The sequence below is a fragment of the Chenopodium quinoa genome, unplaced genomic scaffold, assembly GCF_001683475.1.
Source record: "Chenopodium quinoa cultivar QQ74 unplaced genomic scaffold, ASM168347v1, whole genome shotgun sequence".
Lineage (NCBI taxonomy): Eukaryota > Viridiplantae > Streptophyta > Magnoliopsida > Caryophyllales > Amaranthaceae > Chenopodium > Chenopodium quinoa.
Window position 1 is genome coordinate 1820792 of NW_018743920.1, and position 19856 is coordinate 1840647.

A 19856-nucleotide genomic window follows, 5' to 3' on the forward strand; every position below is an offset into this window, starting at 1 on the left:
GCATGGTTCTATAAATTATAAAGCGGGATGGGAGCCCATCACAAGCTCGAAATGACATGAGATATGGCCATGGCCTATGCATCAATATGCATGAATATTTTATTTTATTTTGACAAGTAAATATAGTAGTAGTATATTATTTTAAAAGTTGGCATGAGCAAGATGAGTCTATTTGCGTGTTTCTCTTTAAATAGTTGTTGTATTATATATCTCGTTGGCATGACATGGCATGTAGGCATGTATGGACTCCGTCTAAAAAAAACTAGTACACACAAGACACAACACATCCTACATTACACAAAAAAAATTTGGCTCGTTACAAATATGACCTAGTTTGATATGTATAAAACACGTTGACACGGGATGTGGGCTTACACAGCCAGACCCATACTAGTAGTTCTATAATGCTAAAACCAAGCCCATTATTTGTCTGCCCACCAACCACCCTATATACAAACACATGAATCACAAATCTTGCACAAGAAATGAAACAGCATACAATCAAATGCTACTTCGAGAAGGTCTCAAACTTGCCAATTATTTATATTATCCATGTCATGGACAGCTCAGCATGAAGACTAAACACTATTGTAATAGTTTGGCGTTCAACATTCACATTTCACGACACCTCTCCAACTTTCGATCGTTTCGTTCTGTTTCATGTCATAATTTTATTTTCTGCAAAGGTACTCAATCAAACTTTCTTCTTATAGAATATTATTTTTTTAATTTCTGATTGGATTGAGTTTTACACTTATATATATTTAAATCAAAAAGCTGATTCATATATTACACATTGCAGTTGGAGAGAAAATTTCAAGGAAAATGACGATCAGTAGCATTCCCACATCCCCCGTAATCCAAGATGGTTGTCTGCTGGTCAACGGTAAAACTGTTTTCACCCGAGTGCCGAAAAATGTTGTCGTTTCTCCGGCGCCGTTTGGGTCCGCTTTTGTTGGGGCTACTTCTCCTACGTCTAGTTTCCGTCATGTCTTTTCTCTCGGCGTCCTTGAGTTAGTTCACTGAACTTTTTTCCTTTATTCTTTTAATTTCTCTATTGGAATTAATAGTCACGTTGATAATGTATTTTTTTTTTTTTACTTTTGGGTGTTGGGTTTGGGGGGAGGGGGCTAATTTTTTGATATGCCAAAATGTCTAATTCTTTCATAATAACTAAATAAAAATATAATCAAATGTATGTTTGTTTAATTTCTGCTGTGATTACCAAGTAATACCTGGACAACTATAAGTCAGTTGCGAGTATTTAATGAATCGAGAGGTTCAGATGTATGCAACCTTACTTCGGTTGTACCGATAAAAGGGGTAATAGAGTATTAAGTATAGTAATGCAATGAGTTTATGAATGGGTGTTGCAGGAAATACACATTTCTATCACTTTTTAGATTTAAGATATGGTGGATGATACCAAGAGTTGGACATTCTGGAAGTGAAGTACCAATTGAAACTCAAATGTTGCTGTTGGAAGCTAAAGAAGAATCTGACCTCTTAGATAAGGAAACTGAGAGGAATACTGACAGTACTTGCTACATTTTGGTATTGCCTGTTTTGGAGGGAGCTTTTCGAGCGAGCTTGCAGGGGAGTTCAACAAATGAGCTCGAATTTTGTGTTGAAAGTGGTCAGTTGAAGTGTTTAAACTCGTGAAGTGACTCGAGTTTGTATGATGATAGTGTGTTTGTTCTGATTGTTTTTCGTGGTTCTGCGTGTTGATGCAGGAGATCCTGATGTTCAGACTTACAATGTGTCAGAATCAGTATTTATAAATTCGGGGGAAAACCCTTATGAGCTAATGAAGGATTCGATCAAGTATGCTTGGTTTCAGCACTTTACATATCTTAGCATAGAATTAGTCAGGCATTTTTTTCGACTTTTGTGGAAGAGGATATTAAGTGTGTTTACTGTCTCAATGTAGGATACTGGCTGAACATAAAGGAACATTCAGTCACATAGAAAATAAGAAGGTAAAGCAGTAAGCCACGCAATTTGTATCATCAGTTCAACAAAAAGGACACATTTTTCTGATTGGCGTAGCGTTTGGTTACTAGCAGATGCCTGCACACTTAGACTGGTTTGGATGGTGCACCTGGGATGCTTTCTATCAAGACGTCAATCCAGAAGGAATCAGAGCGGGTCTTGAAAGGTATTCAAGTCACAACTGTCTGAAGAAATTTGTTGTTTTGTGTCTGTTACGAAGGCCCTTTGCTACAATTTAGTACTTTCTACATTTAGGCATATTTACAGCATTAATTAACAGGTTTTTGCTCATTCTGTATCAGTCTATCCTCCTTGGTGTCAACTGCTGCATTGTGCATTTTGTCTAACACGACTTGATATTCTTTCTGCACTACAGTTTTTCAGTAGGAGATTGTGTTCCAAAGTTCTTGATTATTGATGATGGATGGCAGGACACTTACGATGAATTTCGAAAAGAAGGTGAAGAGCCCATTGAAGGGACACAGTAAGTAGTAAAGAGTTTATTTGCAAGACAATTTTGCTTACTTAAAAACACTAACACCTTTCTGTTTTGGTATTTGATAGATTTGCTATACGATTAAGGGACATTAAGGGAAATGAGAAATTCCAAAGGCTTAGTTCAGATGACTACACCACCCTTCCCGAGTTTATCAAATTCATCAAAGAGACATATGGATTGAAGTAAAGCTCTTTGCATGTGTTTTTGTGATTACATTTGTCTTTTAGATTGTGAGATACAACAAGACTAAGGCAGGTGTACTTGGATAATATAGATATGTTTATATGTGGCATGCTCTTGTTGGATACTGGGGAGGGCTCCTGCCATCATCTGAATTGCTGAAGAAATACAATCCTAAGATTGTATATCCTGTTCAATCACCGGGTAATGTAGGAAATCTTCGAGATGTTGCAATGGACAGCATTGAGAAATATGGACTTGGAGTTATCGATCCAGAGAAAATTAGTGATTTCTACAACGATTATCATAGTTATCTTGCCAGCATTGATGTTGATGGTGTCAAAGTGGATATTCAGAATGTAGTTGAAACAGTTGGTTCTGGCTATGGTGGCCGAGTTCATTTTACTGGTCTTCACCAAAAGGCACTCGAAGAATCTGTTGCAAGGAACTTTAAGAATAATAACCTCATTTCTTGCATGAGTCACAATTCAGACTCTATATTCAGGTATGCAGGTTTACATTGTAATGAAGAAAGTGTGGGTTTCTTCGATCTGTTTGAAGTAACTTCTGGTTGAATATTTGCTTGACAGCTCAAAAAAGAGTGCAGTTGCTAGAGCATCAGAGGATTTTATGCCTAGGGAGCCTACACTTCAGACATTGCATATTGCCTCTGTGTCTTTTAACAGTCTTCTTCTAGGTGAAATAGTGGTTCCTGATTGGGACATGTTTCATGTAAGTGATCTTCTAATTGCAACTTTTTCTGTCAAATGGAAATACATCTGCTCAGCCGAAAAATCTAATCTTTTATTGTTGGTGGTGGTCTTGTTCACCTTATAGAGCAAACATGATACTGCAGAATTTCATGCTGCTTCCCGCGCAGTGGGTGGCTGTGCAGTATATGTCAGGTTAAACACTAGCAGTTTCTGTCATTTAGTTCAGTTGTTGAATATTCTTTCTTTCATATCTCAATTTCTGAATATTTGTACAATGACATTGAGTTGATGAAGTTGTTGCTGAACTGCAGTGATAAACCAGGAATTCATGATTTCAAAATTCTTAAAAAGCTTGTGTTACCTGATGGTTCAATCCTGAGAGGCAGATATGCTGGTCGGCCTACACGAGACTGCTTATTCAAAGATCCTGTTATGGATGGAAAAAGGTAAAACTTTGTCTCGTTAAATTTAGTCCAAATTGCATATAGTTTTTTGGTAAAATAACTTATAGTTTGTTATAATTACTCTGCATTTCTTGCTGCTTGATAGTTTAATGAAGATCTGGAACCTTAACAAGTTATCTGGCATTGTCGGAGTGTTTAACTGCCAAGGAGCAGGGAGTTGGCCATTGAAAGATAATACTCCTGATAATCCAATACCAGAAGTTATTACAGGCCATATCAGTCCCATTGATGTCGAATTCCTTGGAGAGGTTGCTGGTGATATTTGGCAAGGAGATTGTGCAGTTTATGCTTTCAATTCTGGTAAACTTGTGCTGTAAACTCTAACAGTCTAGCCTAGCCTAGCTTAATAAACCTTCCTGATATGTTTCAGTAGTTGATCAACAACTAATAATTCTTCGAATTACCTGATACATTGCAGGAACCATTACCAAAGTTCCAACTAATGGAAAAGTGGAAGTGTCATTAGGTGTTCTTACATGTGAATTATATACAGTCTGTCCTATCAAGGTTAGTAATCAACATACCCGGTTCTTACGGAACATTTCAGTATCCTTATTTTCATTTCTTGTTTCTAAGTGTGGCTAATTTTTACTTTGATTTTTGTTCAGGTATTTGATGAAGCTGTTCATTTTGCTCCTGTCGGATTGGTTGACATGTACAACTCTGGTGGAGCTGTGGAAGCTTTGAGTTCAGCTACAGGGCCAGATGGATGCATTGTGAAGATCAAAGTGCGGGGTTGTGGCCGCTTTGGAGCTTATTCAAGCACAAAACCAAAGCATTGTACTGTTGACAAGAAGACAGAAGATTTTACATACAGTCCAGAAGATGGACTACTGACCATGACACTCGAAGGGGGATGCCAACTTAAAGACATCGAATTTGTGTATTAACAGGAGAATATGAGATGTTTTTGTCCAGGAACTGATTTGTTCTAGGATTCTTTGGTTGATTACTTGATATTCTCTAATCTCTATATTGGTTAAAGGGGATTTTATTCCTATGATGTGGAATTTGTTTGTTTAAATAACATATGATTAACATTATATGCTGACGATTTATGTTTAATGACTGATTGGCTGATTATGATTTCATCAGTCTCAAATATTGCATTTTTGTTACCTACAACGATTGTTCCTTTATTTTTGATTAATTTATATGTTATTTTAGGGGAGAAATTGATGTAGTCAAATGTGTTGTGAAAATCCTTCAGAGTAGTTACTCCTAACATACCTACTCAGAAAATATCCCTATTTTTTAGAGGAAAAATCCAGTAGATAGTTAGGAGCCTATATAGCTAATATAGTATTCCCTAATATCAAATTGACTGATTTCAAATAATCGTTTTGAAAAGAGCAATTAAACGGAAGTATTACCCTATCTGTCGACAAATAATCTTTTTGTTACTTAAATTTCCTACTCAATCCATGTGAAGTGGATTATTTCACTTTTTTCCACAATCCACCTACTAAATTCTTTAATATGGTGTTTAAGCTTAGCAAAAAGATTATTTAAGGACTTTTATTTAAAAAAAATTAAAAACTAAGGATAAACAACGTAGAAAAAAGTGGAGTTAAAGACTTAAGTGGCACTTCACCTTATTAATCATAACTTTTTATAAATATCCTATAATTTTTCATCGTCAAATTCGTTTTAAAAAAGTTCTTTAAAATAAGATTCATTTATAATATATTTAATCACAAACTTTTATATTTAGTTGGTCAAACCGTATCACCAACTATTATAAGAGTTACTTCGTGAGTGCTATAGGGGTTACTTGGTCAGTGTTATAGTGGTTATTCAATTAGTGTTATAGATAGGGGTAACTTAGTCAGTGTTAGAGGTTACTCATTTAGATTACAAGGGTTACTCGGTCAGTTTTATAGGGGTTACTTTGTCTGGCTAGATGATGTGGCTAGCCGCATACAAAATGCATTGTTATTTAATTTATTTAAAAAAAATAATAGGGAATTAGTAAAGATAAGTTTTAATCTGTAAAAATAATTTTAGTTTGGTAAAAATACTTAAAGTTAAGTGAAAATAATTTAAGCTCAATATAAGTACAAAACTACAAAAAGTACACTATTATATAAATATAAGCCATATGATATCGTATGTCTAAATATCCTACATTATCATAATGGATTATATGACCGTATTTATTAACATTCAAGTAAAAATGTTATCTTAAAATTTTATCAACCATCTGTACATCGCCCGGGCACAAAACTAGATTATATATTTAATTTAGTTAATAAATATAATAGAGAATCAATAAAAATAAGTTTTAATCAGTAAAAATAATTTTGGTTTGGTAAAAAGACTTTCGGTTAAGTAAAAATAATTTAAGTTCAATATAATAATTTCAAGTCAATAATATATAACATAGATATCTATTTACAAACAAAAGTAGAAAAAGCACACTATTATATGATATCGTATGTCTAAATATCTTGCATTATCAAAAGGGATTATATGTCCATATTTAACATTCAAGCCAAAAATTTATCCTAAAATTTTATCAACAATCTGATGGGCATCGCCCGGGCACAAAACTAGTCACTAATAAATAAAGCCGGTCTCGCAGCCAGGCCGCGAGACAACCACACTTGGCATTCCAATTTTCTGCCAAGTGTCGAGCCACGTAGGCGAGATATTATTGTGATTAGATTGGATAAATTTGTTTAGGATAAAAAAAAGTATACATAAAATAATTTATAAATCTTTTGAAATTTTTTTATCTTTTTATTGACAATAAAATTTTACTTATAGCAACACACCACATATTATAAAAAATATTAATATCCAATTAACAATAGAATTTTACTCCTATACAAATAACAACGTAATTTTAATTATAAATATGACCATGTATCATTGAATTTTTTTTAGTCTACTATTGATTTACCATTAAAGCTTTTAAATAAGGTATTCTTCATATTTGGTTGTAATATTTGTGTATGTTTGTGATTTTGTTAATGAAATCAAAGAAGTCAAAAACCATTAAAATTAGGACACGACAAAAACTGTATAACACAAGAGAATCTTGAAGTGAATTCAAATCAATGTTGGCAAGAGTCTTAGAACTGTACGGGTTTTACAAAGCCTCCATAGCTCATTTACCAGCCATATATTATTACAAATGGTCCAATTAGGCCAATAATAAAAATATATAATATGTTGATTTTACGTGTTAAAAAAAATTACTTTTAACTTTTTATTTAGTCGTGTTAGACCAAGTGAATGTAGTGCAACTTACAAAAATAGAAAATGATAACAAACGTGAAAAAAGAATAATAGATAGTATTTCTACTCTCTTTTTGTATCTAACATTTAAAAAAAAATATAAATACTAATAATAATAATTATTATTGTTATTATTATACTTATAATTATAATAATAATACAAAATGTGCCCACAAATAAGTACACTCTTTAGTATCCGGGGCAACGCCCGAGGCACGTACTAGTATATATATAAAGTGGAGTTTTTTCCAGAGATTTTAGAGCACCACGTAGGATTATAATTTTTAAGAAATTATTAGAGCGCCACGTATGATTAATATGTTTGAAATGCTACAATAAGATTATGCCATGTAAGATTAGTATTTTTAAAGCGCTTGGTAGGATTATAATAATAGAAAAAAATATTTATCAGAGCGACACATAAGATTATTATTAATTTTTTCCCGAGATTTTAGAGCGAATTAGAATTAACATTTTTAAAATGGTACAATAGGATTATGCCACGTAAGATTAGTATTTTAAAGCGCTAAGTAGGATAATAATAAAAATAAATAAAAAAAAATTATTAGAGCGACAAGATTTTATTTTAAAAATATTATCATGAATATTATTAAATGCTTAATTTAAGTGATTAATGAAACAACCATTATTATAAAATTTTTACAAAACTTACATAAAGGAGAGTTTTTTCAAGAGATTTTAGAGCGTCACATAGGAAAATGTTATATTTAGCCAATGAAAAAAAATTGCAATATATTTTAGAATTAAAATTTTAAATTAATTATATAAATAAAATATTATCTTTTATATTAGAAATTTTATCTAATTATGGGAAACGAAATAAAAAATTCATTTTATAATAAAAATGTAAATAGTAAGCAAGCGAATAAAATCACAAAATTTATCAGATAAATATATATTTAGTAAAATATTTTAATTGAAAAAATACAAACAAACCGTGCATCGCACCGGCTTCATCTAGTAGTGTTGTAAGACTTTGTAACTATTTTGGAACCTATTATCTTATCATATCACTAATAAATAAAGTCGGTGTCACAGCCAGACCACGAGGCAGCGACACTTGGCATTCCAGTTTTTCGCCAAGTGTCGCGCTACGTAGGAGATAAATAGGTATTATTGTGACACATATGATGCTAAATAAGCGATCTTTGGATAGGTTTTTTAAGATAAAATTATTATATAAAGTTTTACTATCGATATAATTCTAATATTTCATATATGCAAAATTAATCATAACTTTTGATAAATATCCTATAACTCAATTCTATTTCCATCAATAAATTCGTTTTAAAAAGTTCTTTAAAATAAGATCCATTTATAATATATTTAATCACAAATTTTTATACGTAGCTGGCCAAACCGTGTCACCAACTACTACAAGAGTTACGTCGTTAGTGCTATAGGGGTTACTTGGTCAGTGTTTTAATGGTTACTCAATCAGTGATATAGATAGGGGTTACTTAGTCAGTGTTAGAGGTTACTCAGTTAGTATTACAGGGGTTACTTGGTCAGTTTTATAAGGGTTACTTTGTCCGGCTAGATGGTGTGGCTAGCCGCATACAAAATGCATTGTTATTTAATTTATTTTAAAAAAATTAGAGAATCTGTAAAATTAATTTTAGTTTGGTAAAAATACTTTCAGTTCAGTAAAAATAATTTAAGTTCATTAAAAATAATTTCAAGTCAATAATAACATAGATATCTATTTACAAACAAAACTACAAAAAGTATTAATATATAAATATAAGCCATATGATATCATATGTCTAAATATCCTACATTATCAGAACGAATTATTTGACCGTATTTAACATTAAAGTAAAAATGTTATCTTAAAATTTTATCAACCACCTGGGCATCGCCCGGGCACAAAACTAGTATAACCACATAATTCATAAAAATCATAGTTTATTTGAAACATATACCCCACTTCGAGTTGGTTCAGATTTTCGACCAAGTTCATGTTTCTAGGTAAGTTCGGATTGCTGCTTCGAGTCCAAAATCAGTTCTTAGGTTAAATAATCAGATATGAATCAGTTTTGTCAGGCCTAAACATGATCAAAGTATTACAACTTTTACTAACAAAAGAAAGAAGTTCATGTGTTATAGAATATATTATTAGATGCCCAAAACAAGTCAAATTTTACATCGATAATTTGCATATCTCCACTTTGAAGGATTAAGCTGTTACCTTACACGGACCAAATTAGAACAATGCAAGATACAGGTAATCGGAGTCAACTTTTGTCTCTTTTTATTTATTTATTTACAATGGTCCAAAATGGAGGCTAGCTCCCAACTAACTCGAGATTACAACAAGAAACTTTGACTCTCTTAACCAAACTAAAACAAGAACTAAAGCAGGGGTTGGGGTTACAGATGTTGTGAACTGCTTGACAATACAAATAAGGGGGTTGAGAAGATCCATCACCGGAACTAGGCATAAGCTGCTCCAAACTTGTTCCTTTGCGTTTCTTGATCCTGCAAAAACAAAAGCTGGAAAACCTTTTACCTTTCTTGTTCTTCACCCTTGACCTGATTGGCCTTCCATGTTTTCTTGGCGTAGTAGAGAACGTGAAGGTAAATAGTGGTAGAGAGGACTCCACATAGCCGGGTTCAATAGTCATGGAGTCTTCGTCATTAGAACCTACGGATTCCACTTCATCGGTGTTAGTGGTAGTTAAGTCTCCTGCAGGTATCTCGCTCCCCTCCTCGATGTTTGAACCCTCATTGCTGCTAGAAGTTAGACTAGTAGGTATATGATCATCTAACTTCTCAACGGCGGCGGTGTTGGGCTTGGGAAGTTCAACAACGTGGCTGACCACGGCGACATCCAATGATCAATTGGCCTTTTTCTTTTGGCTCTTTTTGTCTCGCCTCCTCTTTTTTGGACCCACCATCCTAGTGGTCGTGAACAAGGTTTCAGGAATTTTGGAATCCTTTGCCTTTGTGAGATTCTGAATGCCCATCATTGGTGGTTTTTTCCTTCACTCGTATAGTCCTCCATGAAATAGTAGAATGTTTCAAGAAAATCTAGGTTTTCCCTTGAAAGTGATCCAAATAAGTCAAACCGGAAATCTTAAGGGACTGATTACTTCTCACTTCGTTGAGGAACATATGAAATTTTTTCAGTCCCTTGTCCTTAGCATGTCTAGAACTCTGGTTGTTAGAAGAGCTAGTAGCAATGTCATCCCCTTTTTCCACAGGGGTAAGGAGATTGGATGTAGTGATAAGGCTCTTCACCGTCATCACATTAGTATCTTCCATAGTGGGTAAGGCCGTAACATTACTCTGAACATCGATACTAGACAACATGTTAGATTCTAGACCGACATAGGGGTTTGTTGTTGATCTTCCCCTTTTTGTTGAAGATGGTATTGGACAAGTCGGTATCCCCAGTGCCCCTCTTGCCCTTGATCTTGCTAGCTTTGCTTCTCAACTCCTCCACCTTCTCCAACTCACAAAGGATGTTCTGATTTTTAGGCTCAGCTTAGCCTTAGCTGCTTTGCCAAGGTCTTCATAAATAGGGTTGTGCACCGGTCCAAAATCGGACCGGGACCCGGAATCACCTGTTTTTGTGAGACTGGAGACCGGACCGTAATCAACCGGTTTGAGTTCCGGTCTAGACCTATTTATTCTGATTCGGACCGGTTTTGGACTGAAATGGACCGGTTATATTCTCTTCTTTTTTTTTTTTCTTTTTTTTTTTGCATTTTAATATCTTTATATATACATCATTTTTTAACGTCTTGTTTTTTGTTTGCGCGCTTTTCTATTTTTCACCTAGAATTTATAAATTACAAGTTTTATACCTAAATTTTTTAGGAATTTAAACATAAAATTTAAAATTTTCACCCAAAAAAAAAAAAAAAAAAAACATTTTCCGGTCCATTCCAGTCCGGAATATTCCGGTTTTTACCCGGACCAAAAACTCAAAATTACCAATTTGTGAGAACCGTAGACCAACCTGGAATCCAACAGTCCGGTCTGATCCCGGTCTGGCTTCCGGTCTCGGTCCTTTTTTGCACACCTCTATTCATAGGCCTCTTCAAGTTGATAACGCCTGATTTCGGCTAAAGCCCTTCTATAAAGAGCTTTAGTATTGTTTCCATCAAACATAATAACTAAAGAACTGAGCTCCTTAGTTTGTTCATAATCACGAACTTTTAGGGCGCAAGCTGCAAGATTTAACTCAAGGGATATGGCAAGGTCCATAGAAGGGCACAATCAACTTCATTTCTGGCAAACAAAAACACAGAAGTTTCATCCCTCTGTCATACTTAGTCCTAGCAAGAACGACTTCACCTTTGTTGAAGTAAGTATTGCCCTCCTCCTTCAATACCTTTGCTTGATTAAGAATATTCCGGGGACAATTGTTTTTGGCAAAGTTGACAATGCTTTAGTCATAGTCATCGTTCAAGTGAGTGTGCATAAGGGCTCTAAGTAAGTTTTGGCAGTCCATAGCAACCGTTCTAAAAAAGCAGAGAGGGAATTTGACAGGCTACTTCACAAAACAAACAACAAAGAACACACAAAACAGGTCCAAGGAGAAATCTACCCCTCGGAATACACAACACAACAACTAAGAGCAATCAAAAGCGATGAGAAGGGCTTTAGCATCCAGGGTTCAGCCGCAGACTAACGCCGGCGACCGAACACAGAGCCCAGCCAGCTGCGGCAAGAAACAGATGCAGACAAGCGATGACCGAGACCCCACGACCAAGCCAAAACCTGGCGGTGGTAGGGGGAGCAGACTAAGGGTGGCAACCACCTTTATATCCCACACGAAGGGCCGGCAGTTCGCAACCAGTGGTAGGGGATAATTATGGCAGATCAGTCGTTGATCAGAGCCGTCACCAGAAACACGCTACCTCGGCCAACGAGTTCGAAGGTTGTTGCGTCAAATTAGCCTTGGGTCCCTTCACAAACTTGCCGGAGCTAAGCAGAAATAGGCTCGCCGGAGATCGAGGAGGAAAGCCACCTACTCTAATCGCCGGCGGCCAGCCGAATGACGCAAAGATGAAGACTGGTTTTGAAAACTAGTGGGCTTGAAAGAAACTGGTTTGGGGTTTTGTTATTGCGCGTGGGGCGCATTCTATGTCAACTTTTGACATACCATACCTTACTACAATAAAGAAAACCTTCTAAAGTTTTGTACAAAAACCAAAGTACATAAATTACTCATTCAAACCGTACTACATATGAACTAATCTAATCTGTCCAAGAAAAATTAAGTTAGATATTAACATGAGATTCCATATAAATTTATTGCACTGTTTACTTAACCAATAATTAGCACTTTGTATCAACCTAACGATATCACAAGACTCGAACTCTATCTAAACCATCCAAACATCAACAAAAACCCCATATTTATAGAACCAAATTGACAACAACCCTTAGATTTGAAGATTTTACACCAAAATTTAAGATTATTTCTCCAATTGAGTCAAGTGGGGGTGAGTAAGTGTGACTCACTTGTTCTTGGTTGTATCTTTGTTTCTACTCCCACAAAAAGCCTCCCTCTATCAATCCATCAATCCTCTTATCCTCACTCACCCCTTTTCTCCTTAAACCCTCTCTTCTCTTCCCTTCTTCTTCGCCTCCCAATTCAATCTCTCTGCTAAAAAAATGGCGACTTCAACAGCAAACCCATTACTCAAAACCCTCTCAATATCCCCAACTTGCTTCTATACTCCCTCAATTTTCAACCCTAAATCTCTGTATTTCACAACCCCATTAAAACCCACCAAGCTAAGTCTTTCACTCTCTCAAAAACCTCCTGTTGTTGCTTATGTTGCGCAGACCTCTGATTGGGAGCAAGAGGGGTCCACCAATGCTGTTCTTGAAGGAGAGGAAGAGGTTGTGAGTTGGGGTTCTGAGCCTCAAGTTTCTGAATTTGCAGGTGAAGATGTAGGTGCTGTTGAAGGTGGTGAAGGGTTCCCTGAACCTCCTGAAGAGGCTAAATTGTTTGTCGGTAATTTGCCTTATGATGTTGATAGTGAGAAATTGGCTCAGCTTTTTGATGGTGCTGGTGTTGTTGAGATTGCTGAGGTAAATTCCTTTCTTTTTTGGGTTTTTAGTTTTGTTAATTTTGATGGGTTTTGTTGAAAATTGGGGATTTTGATTAATTGTTTGTGTTTTAAGTTTGTTAATTTTAATGAGTTTTGCTGATACAATTGGCAATTTTATGAATTTTTTTGGGGTTTAAAGTTTGTAAATTTTGATGGGTTTTTGGACTTTGGTGATGATTTGGTTTATTCTTGGTTGTAATTTTGTTAATTTTGATGGGTTTTGTTGATAATTTGGAATAATTTCTGGGTTTTTCTTTGATGTTGTATTTTTGTAGGTTATCTACAACAGGGAGACTGATAGGAGTAGAGGGTTTGGATTTGTGACAATGAGTACAGTTGAAGAAGCTGAGAAAGCTGTGGAATTGTTGAATGGATATGTAAGTTTACTTTCTTATCTTAGTTTGCTGCTTAATGTTATTGAATTCGCTTGTTTTGTTTGTTGTGAAAATGGGTTTTGTTGTAGTTGATACTTGATACACATATGTGCAAAATTTGGTGTCATATATAGTGATAAAACGTTTTTCCATGTTATTTGTGGAAATGGTGTTCAATTATTGATGTTATTGCTATCAAAGAAGTTGTTTTAGTTGATATAGCTCGATTGAATGTATATTCATGACCATTTTGGAAATGTTGTTCAGTGATGAGTATATGTTATGGCTAATGAACTGTATCTAGATGATGTTTCTATGTGCAAACTTTGGAGTCATAAACATGACTGTTGAAAAGTTTCTGCTAATTCTGCATTTTATGATCAATTTAATACTATGATTTTGCGATTTATCAATGTAAATGACAGTTTTGAGATGGAGGAGAAAAACTCTAGATAATTGTGGTTTGCGAATGCCGGTAACCTTCCATGGGATGTTGCTATTCATGTAAATGATGCTGCAGTAGTTTAAAATGAGGAAGCAATTCTAGCTTATGACTGGGAAGAGTTTAGTGACTTTAGAGTTTATGTTGAGGAAGGAAAAGATGTCCTTAGCATATGTTTCTTGCATGCTTCTGGCTGGTTTTCTTCCATCTATTTTTTATTTAATGGTATTTGTCCACCCCCCCCCCCCCCCCCCCCCCCCAACACCACACACACCCTCTCTTTTTGTGGGGGTGAGAGGAGGGAGGTCAACTGACACCCAAGAAGCACTGTTGTGAGTTCTAATATGGAAAAGAGTGAATCTGTTTATGATGTCTGATAACATATAGATGAACAAGTTTCTCCTAGATTGCTGACCTACAGTTGCCCTGTTGGACATTTTTGATGCGATTTAGTTGCTAGACTTGTGTAAGTTCTAATTTAGCATCATTTTTTTAAGCTTGCCCAATTTTTAGGAAGCAATAAATACTTCAACTGGTAACAATCTTGGGGTAGAGCAGACTTCAGACTTGTGGGCTGTTTGTTTTTGTTTATGTTCATTGATGATTCATTTGAGGCTATTGAAATGAATTCATAAGTTGTGTTGCTTCCCTTGTATTTGGAACAGGATGTGAATGGAAGGCTATTAACAGTAAACAAGGCTGCCCCAAGGGGATCACGCCCTGAAAGGCCTCCCAGAGAGTTTGAACCTTCTTGCAGAATTTATGTTGGCAACCTTCCATGGGATGTAGACAGTTCACGCCTTGAGCAACTTTTTAGTGAACATGGAAAAGTTCTTAGTGCCAGAGTAGTTTCTGACAGGGAGACTGGCCGTTCGCGTGGATTTGGCTTTGTCACGATGGCCTCTGAATCAGAGGTGAATGATGCCATTACTGCTCTTGATGGACAGGTAACTCTAATATGCCATTCTAAGGAGGTTCAGTATATGTTGTTTTTTTTTTTGCTTTTGCTATGGTGTGGTACTGATCTCTGAATGCATGCTCTTTATTGTCACAGACCTTGGATGGAAGGGCAATCAGGGTAAATGTTGCTGAAGAAAGACCAAGGCGTAGTTTTTAATCTGCTCCACAAGCACAACTCAGCTGTTTGATAGTATTAGTTCTTTTGTCTTTTTTTTTTGCCCCCAACCTTTTGATTGAGACTATTTATAGCTCATATTTTGACAGCGGCGGTTCCAAAGAATGTTGTGATTTTAGTTAGTTTATGCAATGGCTGCAATTATGGCAATACAAACCCATTTCGTATTTTAATATACGTAAAGTTTGTTAAAGTTCATTCTTCAAGGTTTCATAACTGCTGTTTGTATTTTGTACTGTATATGGAGCAGCAATTTTTTTTATGCAATATCCTATTGTTCAAAAGACTTCAAGTCGTTCCAAGACCCTTAGGATCAATCAGTTATTCCAACCTGCACATTGCACCCTTTGCTTCCTTCGGTCCTGTCATCTTAACTACCTTCAAGCAGCATCCTAGTGGTCTTCAACCCAAGTCCTGAGACAATGAAGCTTTCATCTTGTCAAGTCTTTGTATACCGCATAGATTTTTGTGTTTCGAGTAAAGCCAATGAATCAAATTGTAATGAAAAACCTCTTCTTTTCCATTGATGAACTCTGGGCATGTTTACTTACATGCCGAGATAATCAGTGGAACAATTACCATAGCTTTGGCTGAATGGGAGCATACAGAAGCAGAGTCATCTACCCTTTCATCCTCGTCCAATCATCCAAATTCACGCCAAACATTTCCCTTCCTATTTAGGATTACTGAATAAATTTAACTTTTCCCCTTGAAAATGCAACGAAACTGAGCAAATCTTTACATATGAAGATTCATCTGCTCATATTATATGTATACAAAATACAGTTGGCAAAATAACCAGCATTAGATATTATAACTCATGGAACCAAGTCTTTAGTGATGCTCAATCACAACATGGTGTTGTCATGACTTGCAAGTAGATGAGCTCCACTACTCCAGACAACAACCCACCTACCTTCATCTCCTGTAGGTGATACGCTCTATTATGCACCACTTAGCTTGTCATTCGAAATTTATGAATATGCGCACTTAATCTGTAAATAGATGGGGGGAGGGGGTCATTCTGAGGTAAATCAAGTGATGGAACATTATTTCCCCAATCAAGATTTGATACACGTCAATATTTACAAAAACGGGGGGAAGTACATACTGACAAAACTCATACATAACGTCTTGGCAGATTAAAAGGAAAAAAATAAAGTAAGATGATCAATATAGAGCATAGATAAGCTGAAGGGAGTTCATTTAACCCCGCAACTGCTCCTCTCGACTAGTCAGTGGAACATATCTCACGGAAGTTTCAGTTTTGACACTGAGAGAGCCATCCTCTTTTTTGTCAATCACCTGCAAATCCTGGAAGTAGGTCCCCACAGGAATCACCAATCTGCCACCAGGCTTCAGCTGCTCAACCAAAGCCTTCGGAATTTCTGGAGCTGCAGCCCCAACATGGATCGCATCATAAGGCGCAGCCTCAGGATATCCTAGCCTTCCATCTATCATCATGTTGCCATATGATCATTGCGTTAAAAGAGATGAAATCACAGCATTATAAACAACCTATAGGTAGCACGATAATGTTGCAACTAAAAAGCCAAGATGTACCAAAATACGATGTATTACACAAGAAAAGAAATTGTAGAGTAAAGTGCAAGTGCTTTGTGATCTTACCACCAACATGAACAGACAAGGATCCTCCTTCAAGCAAAGGAGCAGCTTTACTTTTCTTAATATTTTCAATAGACCAATTGACCAGTTCAGGTATGTGCTCAATGCCAACCGCACGACCTTCTGATCTAACCATCACTGCAAAACATGCAGTCAAGTATCCTGTGCCTGCAAGCACAGTAATGTATCAGTAACGTCACTCACTTGCAGAGTAGAAAACAGGGCTAAACTAACAGCCAATTTGAAAGGTGTTTAGCTGATGAAGAAGCATTGAAACTATTGAATGATTGAATCAATTCCTTATTTTTATTTTATCTCAAACTCAACCCTTAATCCCTCCTCCTCAACAATTGATCTCAATTTGATTTTAAAGTACACCAGGCTTGATCATGCTTGTTTGTTATCAGTACATCGCCTAGTCTTCCACATTCAACTTTGATTGGTTTCATTAGCAAAACAAATCCATGGTAACTACCTTGTCAAGGAAATCAGGTATACACACAATTGAAACTTTGTTCTCTTCCCTTATAGAGATGCTTAGGGTGATTAGAATGAAATACCACCTTTACTTCATGTTCATGAAAAAAGAGGAAGAGGAAATCGGAAATTACAACCAGATAGTTCAGTACTTCAGTGGCACAGAAAACATCTCTTTGCTTCTGTATAATATGTCCTCAGCCTAACAAAAATTAGTCACGTGATACAAGTACAGAAGGAGCCTTCAAGGCTTTAGAAGTTCTAACGCATTTGATGTCACGACAGAACTCCACCCATGAGGAACAGGCACATTGGAGATGGTAAAAAAAGCATAGATATGTTAACAAGTCTACAATATCTGGTGATAAATCTAAGCAAATGCCCATAATGACGAGGGTTCAATAGCTAGTATTTGTTGTTCATCATTATGAATCATAACCACATCTCTGGGTGGTACTTGTAAGTGGTAATGAAAATAATGAAGAAATACATTGCATTGATGAAGATGTATCAACTGATCAACAGGAACGATATAAGAGACATTGCACATGTACATTTCAATATTAGGCAAGCATATGAAGAAGAAAATCACCTGAACCAACATCTAAAGCATGCATCCCAGGCTGCAGGTTTTCCTTTAACAGTTCAAGGCACATTGCATGCATATGAGGAGCAGATATTGTTGCATTATGGCCTATCGGCATGGGGCTATCCGCATAAGCCGGAGTTCCATCAGGAACAAACAAACCTCTATCAATGGTTTCCATAACTTCAGCTACCCTCTCAGATCGAAAAACTCCACAGCGACGTAACTGATCCACCATACTTTTGTTTCGAATCATGTCACCACCAGACCCAGAAAAGTATTTCTGCAGATAAACACACGAAAATAATAAATGCTTTACTCAAGTGAAACACACAAAGGATATCAGTCAGAGTGCAAGCAATCAACTGGCAACGAGTACAATAAAACCTTCCAAGCCATCAGACCAAAATATGTCTTTGCAGGTTGTTCAAGTGTTCGTTTGCGAAATTCAACACAATATATTCAATTCAGCCACAAATTCATCTAATTTTATGCTGATAGTGAGAACTCATACCCCCAAACAAAGGATTCCAAAACAACAATGACAGCACAATAAAACCAACACCCCAATAATTCTCTCTTTTAACTGTAAATACCTTTATCAAAATGTAAGGAGTTCCGTAGAATAGCAAGGTCTCAACCTCCCTTAAAGTATGGTAGCTTAACCTGAGTAAAATTCATAAACATCTCTCCCGCAAGATCAGGTTGATCAATGCGGTTCTGGTCCAAATTATGAACATTTCACTATACCAGCCTCCAAATTTTAAAAAACTGAGTTCTGACTAGTATCAAATTAAATTACCTACATCATCCTAATTCAATTCAAAGATTCAAATATTCAATACAGCATCATAAGCCAAATATGACTTACAACAAAAGGCTAAAACTTTTTTTTCCTAACCAAGACTCTAATAATAAGCAACAAAAATCAGTAGAAGACCTTAAGAGTGCTTAAGACCACCATCTTCCACAATAGTCATGTAGACGGGATTTGATCAAATTAATAAAACCTCTTCAACTTATTCAAGCCTTTCTGTACAGCCATTGATTTATACATATACAACACCAAATTACAAAGTCCAAGTACTTTTTTTCCGCATAGGGAGTCGCAAAGGGTAATGATGTAGACGAAACTCAATCAAATAAAACAATGTCAACTATGACTTACTAAAACTCTTCATTTCAGATCAAGTACCCATGTCAGACCCTCAACACTCCAACGACATGGGAAGCAACATTTGGGCACTTCATTTGGAGCCAAAAGCATGTAAATTTTCACAAATCAGCCAAATTTTGACACTTAAACACATAATTACCAATAGTCACATGTCCATAATCAAGAGTCAAAATATCCAAATTCAACACCTTTTTAGTAAAATCACCCTAAACCAATTCGTCTTAATAGTAAAACATACATGGTATCACATAATTTAACACATTCATCATCAAATAATCATAAGAAACCCAATAATTTTGTGGGATTTTGACTCAAAATAGTAAAAACCCAAATCACCATTAACACGCTGGAAATCAAAATAAGTAGGACCAAACCAAACACCTTTCTCTGTCACAAATTACAACAAGAATAAAAATAATTTTCTAAATACCAAATTTAAAATAAATAAAAAAAAATCCAATAAAATAATAATAATATTAAAATATGAAAGAAAATGAAAGAGAGAGAAAGAGAACCTCCATGCGAGAGAGAAGAGAGTTGCCCGTGGTGGGGAGAGGAGATGAAGAATGGAGTAGAGAGAAACGAGAAGAGGTGACACGTGGAAGAAGGAGAGGAGAGTGGAGTTGAAACGTGGGAGAGGAGAAGGGAAGAAATTGCTTGTAATAAGGCGCACGATAGCGGTAACCATACGCCAACATAGGAGATGAGAGTAATGGCATCTCTTTCCTTTTCTTAATTCTTCTTATTTTCTTTTTTTAATTTTTTTATTTTTAAAATCAAAAAATTGGAAATTTCTCGGAGTTTCATTTTAGTCTATTTTTATGTTTTTTCTGGAAATCTGGATTATCCAAAA

The 19856-nt window shown here is 35.8% G+C and overlaps 3 protein-coding genes across 3 annotated transcripts; 2 read left to right on the forward strand and 1 right to left on the reverse strand.

The window, feature by feature from the left end:
- The first annotated feature begins 494 nt into the window (after nucleotides 1-494).
- Nucleotides 495-4851, forward strand: LOC110687856 (probable galactinol--sucrose galactosyltransferase 2). Its single transcript, XM_021864499.1, has 15 exons — nucleotides 495-686; nucleotides 803-1013; nucleotides 1377-1636; nucleotides 1734-1824; nucleotides 1931-1979; nucleotides 2067-2158; nucleotides 2369-2476; nucleotides 2557-2673; nucleotides 2766-3176; nucleotides 3262-3403; nucleotides 3509-3576; nucleotides 3696-3830; nucleotides 3934-4148; nucleotides 4267-4355; nucleotides 4457-4851. The coding sequence occupies exons 1-15, from the start codon at nucleotides 506-508 to the stop codon at nucleotides 4736-4738; spliced, it is 2451 nt and encodes an 816-aa protein (XP_021720191.1). The 5' UTR covers nucleotides 495-505; the 3' UTR covers nucleotides 4739-4851.
- A 7758-nt stretch (nucleotides 4852-12609) lies between these two features.
- Nucleotides 12610-15343, forward strand: LOC110687859 (28 kDa ribonucleoprotein, chloroplastic-like). Its single transcript, XM_021864502.1, has 4 exons — nucleotides 12610-13166; nucleotides 13462-13563; nucleotides 14668-14949; nucleotides 15057-15343. Exons 1-4 carry the CDS (start codon nucleotides 12744-12746, stop codon nucleotides 15117-15119), a joined length of 870 nt encoding a protein of 289 aa, XP_021720194.1. The 5' UTR covers nucleotides 12610-12743; the 3' UTR covers nucleotides 15120-15343.
- A 790-nt stretch (nucleotides 15344-16133) lies between these two features.
- Nucleotides 16134-19786, reverse strand: LOC110687858 (protein-L-isoaspartate O-methyltransferase-like). Its single transcript, XM_021864501.1, has 4 exons — nucleotides 19519-19786; nucleotides 17833-18109; nucleotides 16767-16931; nucleotides 16134-16591 (listed from the first exon to the last, which is right to left on the reverse strand). The coding sequence occupies exons 1-4, from the start codon at nucleotides 19720-19722 to the stop codon at nucleotides 16344-16346; spliced, it is 894 nt and encodes a 297-aa protein (XP_021720193.1). The 5' UTR covers nucleotides 19723-19786; the 3' UTR covers nucleotides 16134-16343.
- Between the last annotated feature and the right edge of the window lie 70 nt (nucleotides 19787-19856).